The 13,685-nt window shown below is 39.4% G+C and overlaps 1 protein-coding gene and 1 long non-coding RNA gene across 11 annotated transcripts in view; one reads left to right on the top strand and one right to left on the bottom strand.

Moving 5' to 3' along the window:
- Positions 1 to 7,476, top strand: part of CHD9 (chromodomain helicase DNA binding protein 9) — a 103,696-nt gene extending 96,220 nt beyond the window's left edge. For all 9 annotated transcript variants that reach the window (XM_026068751.1, XM_026068750.1, XM_026068749.1 and 6 more), the window contains 2 exons: positions 1,604 to 1,708; positions 4,030 to 7,476. In XM_026068751.1, coding sequence (XP_025924536.1) covers positions 1,604 to 1,708; positions 4,030 to 4,893 — 969 coding nt within the window. In that variant the 3' untranslated portion in view covers positions 4,894 to 7,476. The remainder of the gene's footprint in view (positions 1 to 1,603; positions 1,709 to 4,029) is intronic.
- On the bottom strand, positions 7,268 to 13,483 carry LOC112967531. 2 transcript variants are annotated; one of them, XR_003253989.1, is made up of 4 exons: positions 13,168 to 13,483; positions 10,025 to 10,099; positions 9,370 to 9,486; positions 7,268 to 8,140 (listed from the first exon to the last, which is right to left on the bottom strand). It is a non-coding gene; the product is annotated as an uncharacterized LOC112967531 (long non-coding RNA). The 2 variants fall into 2 exon arrangements; XR_003253990.1 differs by having other exon boundaries at positions 13,277 to 13,483.
- Between the last annotated feature and the right edge of the window lie 202 nt (positions 13,484 to 13,685).

Genomic DNA, 13,685 nt, shown 5'->3' with positions numbered 1-13,685 from the left:
TCTGCATTTGTGATTCACCAGTATACATTACTGGTAAATCAAATTGCTAGGTTAACCAGTAGTGCAATGGGGAATAAAAGAAGAAAGGGAGTTCTTGTGTAAAATCCCAATAGGGGAAGGTGGGAGGCTTAGGTGGTATTTACGGGTTTTTCAGTCAGGTGATCAAAGTTTGGGAAGAGTATGATGAATTCAAAAGGGCTTTGGGGAAGGCGTAAAAGCAGTATGTAAGAAAAGCACAGCAGAACATTGTTGTTGTTTGTGGAATGGATTCAGACAGGTGTGTGGGATGGTGTTTTTGAATGCTGATGTTGTACCAGAACGGCAGCACGGTGAGGGAGCCTTTTCGGTACTGCATCAATGCACAGACCACTTTCTCTTGTGATACTGCTACCTTCTCTTTCTGTTAGAGAGCCGTTGCAAGGAAAGCAGAATTTTTTTCACACAGCTATTTTAAGGTCAGAAGCTTTGTGTGTCTGTAGAGAAGAGTGAGACAGACTTTGAGAGTCCTTAATCTCTTCAGTGCATTGAGACAGCGGCTCTAAAGCGGAGCCTGTGTAGTGCTAGTCTCTCAACAGGCAGGCACACTCGGCTTCTCTATGGTAAACCAGGCTCTAGGGAACCTTTCAGAGTTGATGATCGAGGAATGAGAGATTCAATCTTTGTTTGCTGTAAGAGCCTGTTTTTTCACGATGGCTTTTTTTCTCTTAAGAAGTTTCCCCATGATGGTTGAAACACTCTTCTTCTGTTACCTTATTATTATCCTCAGTGTTTTCACTTACAGTCTGCCCCCAGCTTCTCTGGGTCACCAGACTCGCCAAAATGTCTGCTCATTTTTTTGTTGTTGTTGCTGTGTTTTTTTTTAATGGGGATCCACATTTAGTAGCATTGGAGGGGAACTGAAAGTAGCCCAGAAACATCAGTTGATGTCGCAATTTATCTTAGAGAAAGCTGAGCAAAAACTGGAATTCCTTTCCCTCTCTTCTTTGTACTAGAGACAMTCTGGATCAGTTTATACTTCTGGTTAATCTGAAATCTTACTTCCCTGCTTGTATGATTTTATTGATGAGACTTGCTGTCTAGCAATCTTAACTCAAAATTAGTCATCTTTGCATGAAAAAAATACAAGAAAATTTTACAAGACAAGCAGAACCTCTTGATAGAAGTATTTTTAGAAATCAACTGACGTGATAGGGTAGGACTGATTTACTAGACAGAGGAAAATTGTAGCTAATATGATTGGAGTTTCAACTTTCTTGCAAATCCTTGGACCTCTGTTCTCTGTTCACTGTTTTGCCTGCTGTTCCATTCACTGCATGGCTAAAATGAGCTCTGACATTAATACTTATAGTAGTAGGAATATCAGTTATTGAAGTTACAAAGTAAGAGTTTAGTAGATGCTGATGTTTAGAACAAATCAAGAATATCTCACCTAATCCGGTAGAAATCAATCAAATGCTATATCTTTCTTGTTGATAATTTTAATTGAGACTATTTGTATTGTTTTACATAAAAGACAAAAATGGAACAGTGTGTCAGTCATGAATGTTGTCTTTTTTCATATCAGATGAGAAGTATTTCTTGACTTCTATCTTTTACTTCTCAGGTGGGGGGTGCATTTGCTCCCCCTCTGAAGGATTTGTGCAGGTTCTTGAAAGAAAATCCAGAGTATGGAGTGGCTCCTGAATGGGGAGAAGTTGTAAAACAGTCTGTGAGTATTTGCATAATAAGATATCTATGACATGAAATGTATTATAAAACATAAACAAAAGCAAACAAAGGCACGTTTTTTATTTCTGGTATTATAGTAAATGTAGGGTATGAGTCCATATTAAGTTTTCTGGACAGCTGAGTTCCCTAAACTGGCACAGCTCTGAGTAGGAGGAAGGAGGAGAGGCAGTGGCAACTCCAAATTAGAGATTTGATTTAAAGTGCTACAGTGCTGTGACTTTTGCATCTAGTAAATATAGCCTTGAAGGTTTTTAGGCAAAGTGTTAGCCTGCAGAATAGTTTCTTATCCTTAAAATTATAGTAGTGAAGATAAAATACAATTTTAAATATTTAGTTTTACTTTTTAAATAACTTACAATGTACAGTTTAAATTTTAAAAAAGAATGGTATCGCCTATCAAAATATAAGTCAAGTAGTAAAATACCTATTTTCTACACTTAGAGTTTTTGTTTTGTTTTTAGCTTAAAAACTAGTGATGAGATTCCAGTGGAGGGAGCAAAGTTAATATATTACAAAAGCTTAATATCTTGATGTGTAAATGTTTTTCTGCTCAGGTAAAAATATGAGTAATATCCGTAGCTCATTAGTGACGTGACTAAGTAGACTTGCATCTGAGCTTTCAAGCCCAGTTTTCACATCCATCATTTCTTTTGTGCCCACTGATTCCCATTTCCAGTATTTTTAGGAATATGTTTGCCCTACAGTTTCGCCATTGCCCAGTCCTATTCCTTCTGTAGGGATCATCAACAAAGTTAGTGATAAAGAAGTACATTCCCCTGTAGTCCTGAGCTGCTTGCTAGTAGCAAGATCCACTCAGTAAATTGCTTTTCCCAGACTGGAGATGATGAATGTAGCTTTAAAGGGGTGCATGTAAGTGCATGTGTCCCTGTGTGTGTATGCATGTCCGTGTGCTCCCCTGTGTACCTGTATGCCTGCACATAATTTTGCATTTAGATCACAGTTAACGTGGAGCTTACAGTAGAACTAGAGACATTTATAGACACAATTTTTACATGTTTATGTCAATCAAATAACTGGGCAGCTGACTACTTAAATTTTATGTCCTGCATGGATAGAGGCATATAGAAACCTGTGAGAATGATTTCAAAGGTTACTTTAAGCAGTTTTATCTGTTTCTGATCAATTGTTAGAGACRATCTGAAAAACTGCTACAGAAAGAAAAATCTGAAGATGTGTTTCATTTATGCAACAATAACAAAAACTCTGATTTATTAAAAATAATCATACCAGAATTACAAAGGTTTTTTCGTTTGAGATTTGTACTTGGTTAAATTTAAAAGAGGAAAGYGACGTCTATTTCCTTGTCTACCAAAACTTGTCAGGAGTGTATTACACTAACGCTACACCTTCAGCCTCCAGCAAAGAAATGACTAAGTTAAATTCTGTTCTAGTTCATATCAACTAAATTCTAAATCTTTTTGTGAAGTCCTAAATTCCACTCTCTCCCCTTGTCCCCCTTGTAGGACATTCTGGTAGGAAAAAAGGTAACTAGGAACAGGATTAGACTGCAGTGAATAGAGGTGTAAATAAGAGAATTCCTTTTAAAATTTAGTATTGTATTGTATTATGGAGGTGATTGATAGTTTATCTTCCGATTGCCATTTTTAAAAGGGGTTCTCAAGACAATGCATTTTAAAGAGTGTATTAATGCACAATTATAATTCTTTCTTTATCATTAGATAAAGGACTTACAGCGGTAAGGAATACTATGTAAGCCCCTAAAAGTGCTCTGAATTTCATTTTAATTGAGCTTGAGTCTCTGCTATTTATTCTTAAGTATATGGATGATGTGAAATATGAAGGCATTAAACAGACGGTAGCAATAGTAAAAAGGACTCAGACTGTTGATCTGTGTGAAATCATACATTTATATTTCACCTCAAATTGAGTAACTAAGTTCTCTTCTTAATTAGTCATTTACAAATTAAATGATTGGAATGTGGTAATATCCCAAAGCAGTGCTATGTTTTATATCTTAAACTCAAATTGCTCCTCTAATTAGCTATATTTGGCCTGATCTGCAAAGAACCCTCCAAAGGTGAGTTAGCAGAGGGTCTTGAGAGGAGACCTCACCGTAGACCTGCCTGTGGAACTGGGATTTAAATGCTTGAGATGTGATAGCACAGGGTCACCGCAAATTGCAGCGAGTTGTCTGAATATCAAGTTGCTCTACCAACATAACAGAATAATCTTTGACACGGTTACTGTATGCTTGGGGTTTTTTGCTGCTTCATTTTCACGCTTTCAAAATACTGAGAATACCCGATGCATCTCTTGCAGGGATTTCTTCCAGAAGGTATGTTCGACCGTATTCTCACAGGGCCTGTTGTGCGGGAAGAAGTAAGCCGGAGAGGAAGACGGCCGAAGAGTGAGATTGCCAAGGCAACAGCAGCTGCAGCGGCCGCAACAGCAGCCAGCGTATCAGTTAACCCTCTGCTAGCCAACGGGTTGCTGCCGGGCATGGATCTGCCCAGCCTGCAGGCCCTGCAGCAAAACCTGCAAAATCTGCAGTCGCTGCAAGTCACGGCGGGCTTAATGGGCATGCCGGCGGGCTTAACCACTGCCGGGGAAGCCAAGAGCGTGGCTGCCATGTTCCCCATGCTGCTGTCGGGGATGGCTGGATTACCAAACTTGCTGGGCATGGGCGGACTTCTCACAAAGTCTACAGAATCTATTACAGAGGAGAAAAAGGGAAGCGATTCAAAGGAGGCAGATATAAAGAAAGAAAGGACAGAAGACCAAAATACAGATATTGGTGGTGAAAACTCTGTTTCAAATTCTCCTTCAACATCCTCTGCTGCTGCAGCTGCCAACCCTCTATCTCTTAACCCATTACTTTTGTCCAACATACTTTATCCAGGGATGCTTCTCACTCCAGGCCTTAATCTTCATATCCCAGCTTTGTCTCAGTCCAATATTTTTGATGTACAGAACAGTGAAAACAATGACACAGGCTCAGCCAAGCCCACAGAAGAAAAAGAGGAAAATTCTAGGGTTAGAGATCAGGAAGACAAAGGGGGAACAGAGCCAAGCTCTCACAATGAAAACAGCACAGATGAGGGTTCAGAGAAAGCAGATGCTTCATCTGGATCTGACAGTACATCGTCTTCGTCTGAGGATTCAGATTCTAGTGATGAAGACTGACCCCGGACTCTGCACTTAAATTATAAACTGATTTTGAATTTATTCTTTAATTATTTCATTGTAAATAACCCAGTGTTGAGTGCATCAATGATTTACTGACCGAACATTTCAGTATTTGTTTAGAAGTGCAAACTGCTTTCAGAGACGTTTTGCATGTAATATTTCTTGAAGTTCATAAGTTTCTGAACTTGTATGTACTATCAAATACACAATGGTGTAAAATTACAACAAAAGGCATTATAATTTTGTTGGGGGGTTAATTTTATGAAAATAATGCTCAAGTAAGAGCTGTATATTTAATATATTTGCAGTGAACACAGAATACTTTATGCATATTATTGATTTAATTTGAATATAGTTTTACAGCCTCCTTGACACTTATAATTTACAGATCAAAACTCAGCAATAATTTGGGCAGCTAATGAATGTCATGAAAGCTGTAGAATCTACATCACCATCCATTGCTTTAATTACATGAAAATGCTCTAGTGTTGTGATGCACTGCTGTTTCCAATTCAGGTACAAGTGTGTTTAAAAGAAGATAAATTTTTCCCAATCAGCCAATTAAACTGGCTACCTGTTACCTCAGCTGAGTTAGTTTAGGAAGTTTACATTGGTTTCTATTAACTTGTTTTCAGGTTTTGTTTTGTTTTCTAAAGACATCCTGTATGATATCATGTTAAAATCTGAGTTATCTGAGATATGACTGTTGGGTTGTTTTTTCTCATTACAAGAGTTCTCTTTGACAGTAGTAAAGGGAAATTAAAACAAACTGTCTTATCTCATGCTACTTGGCACCATAGAGACCTATTTAGTTTACACCTTGCAAAGTTTTGGGCTCCCTCCACAGAATTATAAGTCCCAAAATAAGGAGTAGTTTCCCCAAGACTCAGAAGAGGCAAACTGTCATAAAGTGCCACTGAAAAGACCTTTCAACACTGCATACTTCATGTAAAAATTGTTTGTTTGCTTTGTTTGTGTAGATTTCTATTTGTGTTTTATGTCATAAAACCTCCTGGAATTACCAGTTAATAATGGTAAATAAAGTGTAGATAGTTTTGAACTCCTTTTGAGTTTAAACTTCTCTACAGATTTAAATCTGACTAAATATTAAATATTACCCCAAATCGTTATTGGGATATCAGTTCATATATTATGCTGAGTTGCCCACTAAAGAAAAAGCACTTTGACTAGTAAGGAAGACAAATTATTCCTGGAAACCACATGAACAGGGCATAAAGCATCTGTTTAAGTCCAAATCCTTAGAACCCTTTACTATATAAAATCTGTCTAATATTTGATGTGTGATATGATTCCTCCTTCTTCTTAAGCTGCTATTACTCTGACACAGTAGAGGCCCAGATTCACACTTACACAAGTTCTGAACTGACTGAGATTTCAATTGACCTTAGTTATACCATTTGTGGTCCAAGAATAGGCAAGTGTTAAGAGAAAATAGATACAGGTACTAGTAGAAGTCATTGAAAAAGCTTTACAAAGGGATAAATTTAAAAAACAAAAAACTGTATATTTTGATATAGTTCTGTTGCTTGCTTGTACAGTAAAACAACTGTGTTGTTTTTTACCAAGAACTTTACCAATGAAATATAAGTTTCTATGTGCAAAATAATTAACCCCATGATTAGAAGCAGTATTACATGTAATTACATAATTATACAAGTACCATTTGGATTGTGCTGGTTACGTATTTTCCCAAATAGTATTCTGGTTTTTGGCCCTTCATGCAGTGTCTTAGCAATAGTCAAAATTTAAAACTGCCAAGAGAAGGGGGTAGCAATTCTTCATCATGAGAAAAATGTATTGCATATTTAATATTTTGCCCTTTGTAATATAGCACTTTTATTTAACTAGGATGCATCTATGAAATAGCCAAAGTTTTACAAACAGTTATTAACTTAGTTTGCTGATGGACTATGTCAACAATACCATCACTTCCCACCCTTACCCCACAGAAGAAATCCCAAATCTTGTGGCTAAAACTAATTTATATCAGATTTATGAAATAAAGTATTTTCCTAATTATGCTCAAGTGAGTTTGGTTACCATTCTAGTGATTCTTTCTATGTAATAAGGCAATTACAGTTTCAAGTAATGAAGGCTGGTGTAGAATTGAACATAATATATCGGGTTTATTTTTAATCAGTATGAATCAGAAGGGGAAAAAATGTCCCACTATCAGCTATAAACTATATGCAAATACAGTTGTATAAAGTTAAGGGTTGTAAGGAAACCTCAGTAGAATTACACTAATACTGAAGTTAAAATTAAAAGGATATCCAAGGTGATGATAAAGTGTGTGTTGGTAGTTACTAAAAGAACCTTAGCTGTTATTGCCTTGTATTTCTATCCCTTGTTTCAGGCTTCATGATCCAAGTCTTAGTCCAGTTTTTCTTTTGGACATTTGCAATATTTGCCAGTTGTGTTCTGTGTAGTCTGAATTTGCTTTCTGTAGTTGAACAAGCGTCTTAAAAAGTCATTTGTAATTTATTGAATTACTTTCTATGATGTTCTATAGAGCAAATGGAAGTTTAATTATTTTTTATTAAACATATTCTTTGACTACCCATGATGTCAGCCTCAATATGTGAAAATACTGTTGTCTGTGTAAGAATTAAACATGTATCTGTGAGCGGCAAAAGTTAAATTGAATGTTACAGTCTAAAAATGAAGTTGTTCATAAGATCTTAGAAAGTCAAGCCAGAGATATAACCTTCCCCCCCCCTCCCCACTAACTCAGGTCAATGTTTTGCTGCTGTTGTATAGCTTTTCTCTGAGAATCAATTTCAATCTATTTCCTGTAATTGTTGCCTTACAAACAAAACAAGCTGTTGCTCCGTGCCTCCGTAGTTATGGTTAGGAAGGAGAACAGAGTCTTGGTCCAGGTCCAAAACTTGGCTTGATTTGAAGTAATCATGTATCTACTGTTGTTCCAGGGTTAAAATGTTGGAAGTGGAATACCTTTTGAATTTTTCTTTTAAAAACTCTGCTTTACTTTTTACATGTTTACTAAGTCTTTTAATTTTGTACACAGCACTGACTATTGCTATTTTTCACTTATTCCATACAGGGAATAGACATTTCCTTGAATCCGAGTTGTCTCCTTGTTGTCAGGTGCCTTCTTAAACTTGCATTGCACTTGAATGATTCGGTATCCTTCTTACTTATTCTAGTCTGAATTTTGTCTTCAGATCATGATCATCCTTTCTGAGCTTCTTTTTTCTCAAATCTGCATGTGATAAAAATGTGCATATGCATATGAGCTCTGTTCGTTCTTCTCCCCCATCTTTTTCCTCCCAAGAACCCCTAAGAGGGTATTTTATTTATTTTTAGCGGGGCTATTAGAAGGAAACAATGTCAGATTTTTAAAAAAGACTATCAAAAGAAGGAAAACTCATATATTGTTTGTAACCATGTAATTTCACAGTGCAGTCCTCTTAGTCTGTAAATTAAAGCTTGAGCAGATCAGTTTTTCAATGAGATTATTTCCAAGGAACAGATGATCTAGGTATGGTGTTGGTGTTTAAATTTCTTGCACTCCTTTGAACTCTTTATGAATCAGTATCTGCAGATGATGATCTGATCAGACTATTAACAGGTTGTCCTAGACAAATTCCTGTCCTATTTGTTTTATTTTGTGTCTGAGTAAATTCCTCTTGCCATGTTATTTGCTAAAGTATTTGTCAGTTATTGCTCTGTACAACAGTATTGGTATACCATCAAGTTTACTATACTGTCAAGTTTCCTTCTTTATGCCTGCATTTGCAAAGTAGTGAGATGATGTGTGCCTGGGTGCACAGGTGCTTAATGTAAAGGGATCTGGGATGTAGCATTATATGAAATTGTGCTGTGAAAGCGATTAGCATTTAGTAGCTGTATGAACAATTTCTGATCTAGTTCAGCTATATCTATAATTATCTCTGACATGAATAAACTCCAACATAAGCCACAGCGTAATGTGAAATTTACGCTGCTGCAGATGACAAACATTTCAAATTTTACATCTGTACATTGTAAGGACGCTATACTGAGGTTATACTGGGGTCTACAGAGGAGACCCTCACACTAGTGTAGCTATGAGAGTTTGCGAAGTAAAGCACAAAACAAAACTCCTCTGGGTTGTCTAAACAGCCCTAATGTTATACAGAAAGTAGGTATCATTTCTTTGTCACTTTTAGAGGAAAGGAAAACAAAGATGGTAAAATGATCAGAGACTTCCATAACTGGACAATAACAAAATCTTGATCCCTTTGCTTTTAACTAATGATCTGTAAAATGAACCAAGTTTTTTGTTAAAAGATACAGCAAGGACTTCTGATGGTTAAGCGTCTCTAAAGGTAAGTTTCAATTAACATTTTTCTGAGGAAGAACATGCATTTTAGTTATATATTGTCAATATTTTAAATGCAAATATGTATGAGCAGGATTGCTACTAGTCAGCGTTGGGTGTTTACTTACAGCGGCCTCTTGTCGAGGTCTGTATCTCGGCTGCTTCAGTTCACTTCCTGGTGTATTAGTGAAAATCCACCATAACAAGCAGCTGCTGCTAATAGAGCAGACTGTGATCTCAGGTGGCTGGAAGAGGAACAGGCATTTTTTTTGTAGCCACTTTTGTTAGGAGGTGTGCAACCTTTAGCAGAAAGGAGGGGGCACACAGCTGGGCACTGTCAGAGCCTTTGTTTAAGGGTGGCAATTTTTTCTTTTAGGAAGCAATGAAAAGCCCTTTTACCAGTAACCTGCCTTCTACTGTATTTCTCTATTTACAGTAGAAACTCTCATATACTTCTGTCTGTAGAAAGGCTTGCTAATGTTTAAATATTCTGTGAATATGCAAGACAAGGACAAAAGATCAAAGAAGGGTCATAAAAACATTTTGAGGGAGGACAAATTTTGCAAGTTGAAGTTCTTTAAAAGGGGATGCTTTGGAAAAGGGTAAACCTTTTTGGTCAGATTATTTGCACTGTCAGGGTAGAGAATGGAGTCAGGCAGGAAGCAACTGAAGGGCTGGTTTTGTAGGGGCCAGGTGAAAGCGCTGGAGGACTTTTACACTTCAAGCTGCCCTGTTTTTGCAGAAAAAAAGCCCCCCTAGCTGAGTAGACGTTAGCTTTGTTACCTTTTTGGCCGCCTAGGAGGAGGTCCTTGCAGAGATATTCATCTTGGTACAAGTAGGATGCTTCTGCTTACGTATCTGAAAAGTAAGAGATCAGACTATCTAGCCCATTAACTCTGTTGTTTAATTAGGTCATATCTGAGAGTTGTAAGTGAAAAGGTTTTTTTAGGAGAAAAATCTTATTTAGCTTCTAGTAGTGATGCTAGAGCCTTGAAAATGTTGACAACATACACAGAGGAAGGGTGTTTAAATGCATTATAACTCTAGCGGAGTGAACAAATTACATAATTTACCATTGCTGAAGATCCAGCCTGTTTGAAGTGATGAACAATATTTTGACTGTTTTATTTCAATTTTGAACCCACTATTTTAGGAAGAATGCCCACTGAGAAATAAATACAAAGAATTAAGGAAAATTTTTCACAAAATAAGCTGGGCTGAAGTCTTGAAACTGAGAAGTATGTACAGGTGAGTATCTCCATTCAGAATGTTTATGTCCTCAAAATACTTTATTATGACTTACACAACTTGAATTTTAGGTTCAATTTAGAGTGTTGTATACTGTAATGCAAAATAAAAGTTAGCTAACATTCAGATTTCTTTTTTAAAAATGTCCTACTTAATCACTGTAGCATTTCTCTACAAAGAACTGGGAACATTTTAAAATAATACAAATAGAGGCTATATGAAGGTTTTGTTTGTTTCTTTTACCCTGCCTCTCTTTGAGTTCCCTCAGTAAGTAAACCACCGCAGAAGAAGGGAGACAAGTGCCACTCAGAAGATCCTGCCATAAGGTCATTCAGCAAAATAAGAATTTGTTCCCTTGCCTTTTGTCCAAATTAGCCCTGAACAAGATCTAAAAGTACAAAATTCTCATTAGTGTTCTATGTAACTAACGCTGAGCCAAGCCCTTTTACTGTCACTTCTGCATGTAAGGGAGGCTGCTTTGGGTAATACTTTGGATCCTAATGTCAGATGTAATAYTGGAATCTCTTTTCACCAAAGCTCATCAAAATTGACAGTATGTCCTCCAGCTGTCTCCAGTTCTCAGAAGTGAACAGCTTTTGAGCTGGTAGCTGCTGCTGTGTCAGCTCCTCCATGTCATGCCGTTGGATCTCGGTTGTGCTTCTCAGCTAAAACAGGTGGTTGGAGCTCAGCCCTTTGCTCCTGCAAGGGAGTTTCTAACTCCTAGTCCCAGGAAAGATAAATATACACTGCTTTCTTTTGTAATGCAGCAGCAATTTTAAGCTGAGTAAATGCAAAATTCAAGTGTCTGTTCATAAATAACAATGGGCATCATATTCTGGGTGCTGTCCAGACTGTCCAGTAAAGGCTGCCCGTCAGACCCAAAGAAATTTTTCGACGGTGTTCAGGAGACTCTGCTTCTAGTTTTGGTCCTAAATGAAGCTGTGTTGGGGAGAAATTCTGATGACTCTGATATCTCAGATTGTTCCTTTTCTGCTTTTTAGTACAATGAACACTTCTCAGAGATGTGAGGGGAAGAACCATGCTCCTTTTTAAATGGAAGCTGAAGTCTTCCTGTGATCATTGGTCTCCATCAGCTGAGGCTTAAAGTAAAATATTGAATGTTGCAAGATTCTTAATGAAGTTCTGCAAATTAGCAACACAGTATCAGAAGTAGCAGAAGACTGGCTGCGTGGGAAGGACCCTGGGAAGGATCCTGGAAAAAGGTTTCCATGATGCGCATTGTTTCTCCCTGCACCAATCTTTTCAAGAGTTGGTCATTCTGGACTTTCCTAACATCCGACTTCGGTATGTATCCAGCCTTATCTGGGAGTCGACCTAATTCTCTGGAGGTAGGCAACATTAGCCACTCTTTCAAACACTTCCTTTCACAGAGGGCATTCAGTGTTTTAGGTTAGTACAGTTAGGGACTGTGCCACCACTCTGCAGCTGTTTGGCTTCAAGATTTGCTACCCTTTCCTTGTGTTTTGCAAGGACACTGCAGTTTCTTACTGGAGGAACCAGTAAAGAGAATTCCTATGGGATGAAAAAGATTTCAGTGCTTTTCTAAAATGTCTAAAAATGTTTCTTGTGTAAATTTTCAATAGATCATTAAATTAAAAATGGCCTTATTTTAAAAGTTTACTTGAATGTTCTTATTTAGAAATCTTACATCAGTTACAAAATACGGACACATAAAAGGAGGAGGTATGCAGGTATAATCACAGCGAATAACCTTATTCCTAACCTAGATTTTGCTTATCTTTTAATATTTTGGGATTTTGTTACTTTTTTTTTTAAATGCAAATGATTTTCAAAGAGTAGATTAACATGGTTTCAGGTATAAAGTAGAATACTGTAATAAATTATAGCTGCTTTTTCTTTAAAAGAGTGTAAATGTAGGTTAACATAAGCCCTTAAATACTATATTCAGACTTCTGGATGGCAGGGAACAGCCAGTCCATGCTGTATCTATCTTGAAGCTGCTGTCTCACTAGTAAGTTCACAGCTCCTTGAGATAAAAAGAGATGTAAGAAATAAAATGTAGTCTAACCATTAGTTTGTAATATTGTTACACTGAAAACATTTGGCGGGGGAGGGGAGTGTCAGACCCTGAAGTTCTCTTGACGCGACTGAAAGCGTCCAGAGGCGGCTGCTGGCGTGAGCGACGGCAGACGTCAGCGGGAGCTGCTGTATCACCACCGTCGTCGTCTCGCAGGGCCTGGACTGAATTCGCTAGTGCTAGCTCGTGTTTTCTCGCGCCATCTAGTGTTTTTAGAGAAGATTAGAAATATGTATTTCAGTCCTGCAAGGCGTTTCAGGGTTACCCAAACCATATTTTCTTGACATTTTTCCYCCAAAGCTTTCATTGCTGTTAGCTCCGAAACGTTAGTAGCATATAACCAACTCGGCACCGTTAACAGATGGCAGAAGTGCAGTCCCGAACTCTGCAATGCTTTATCGATCTCTTCAGCGTGCAGACCTGCTTCAGCATTAACCTCTGATGCGCGACTTGGGGCAGGAGCCTCCCCGCTGCTCCGCACGGCCTCGCTGGTCTCTGCAGCGCCTGCTGCCCTTCGGCCTCTGAAACCTGAAGTAATCCAGCTCACGCCGTGATGACAGCGGGGCCGCGCTTCACAAAGGCGGAAGCGGCTGCTCAGCCAGCGCATCCCCCTGTTTACCCTTTTCCGGCCGCCGTTGCCAGCGGCTTTCTTCGTCGCGGTGCACCGTTACTTCGTGGCAGCGTACGCGCTGCGCACAGTTCCTCTTAACAGAGTTCAGTTCACGAACCTGCCGTCTCGGGGGAARCCACCGCCCCCTCGGCTCACGCTGCCGGAAGTGGCGTCACGCGCTCCGAGCGTGACGTGTGCGCGGTGACGCCACTCAGGGCGCGGTGCCCCCCCGGTGCATCCCGGGAGCGGGCGGCGAGCGGGGTGGGGGGGGCGCTGCCGCGCGGCATTGTGAGCGGGGGAGTCTGTGGCGTCGCCGCGGTGCCGCAGCGCGCCTGCGCGCCCCGAGGACGCTGATGGGCTGGGCGCCCGCAGGTGGCCCAATGAGAGGGCGAGGCGCGGCGGCGGGCGGGGGCGGAGCCCGGCGCCGGGGTGTTTGGATTCGAACGCGCGTCGCGACCCCGCGGGGCGGCGGCGCAAGCGCAGTGCGCGGCGGGGCGGCGCTGCCCCCTAGCGCCGGGGCGTGGGAT

The sequence above is a fragment of the Apteryx rowi genome, unplaced genomic scaffold (genome assembly GCF_003343035.1).
Source record: "Apteryx rowi isolate R43461 unplaced genomic scaffold, aptRow1 scaffold_28, whole genome shotgun sequence".
NCBI classification, from domain to species: Eukaryota; Metazoa; Chordata; class Aves; order Apterygiformes; family Apterygidae; genus Apteryx; species Apteryx rowi.
Note: the sequence above shows the minus strand (reverse complement) of the source record. Positions and strands in the feature narration are given on the sequence as shown.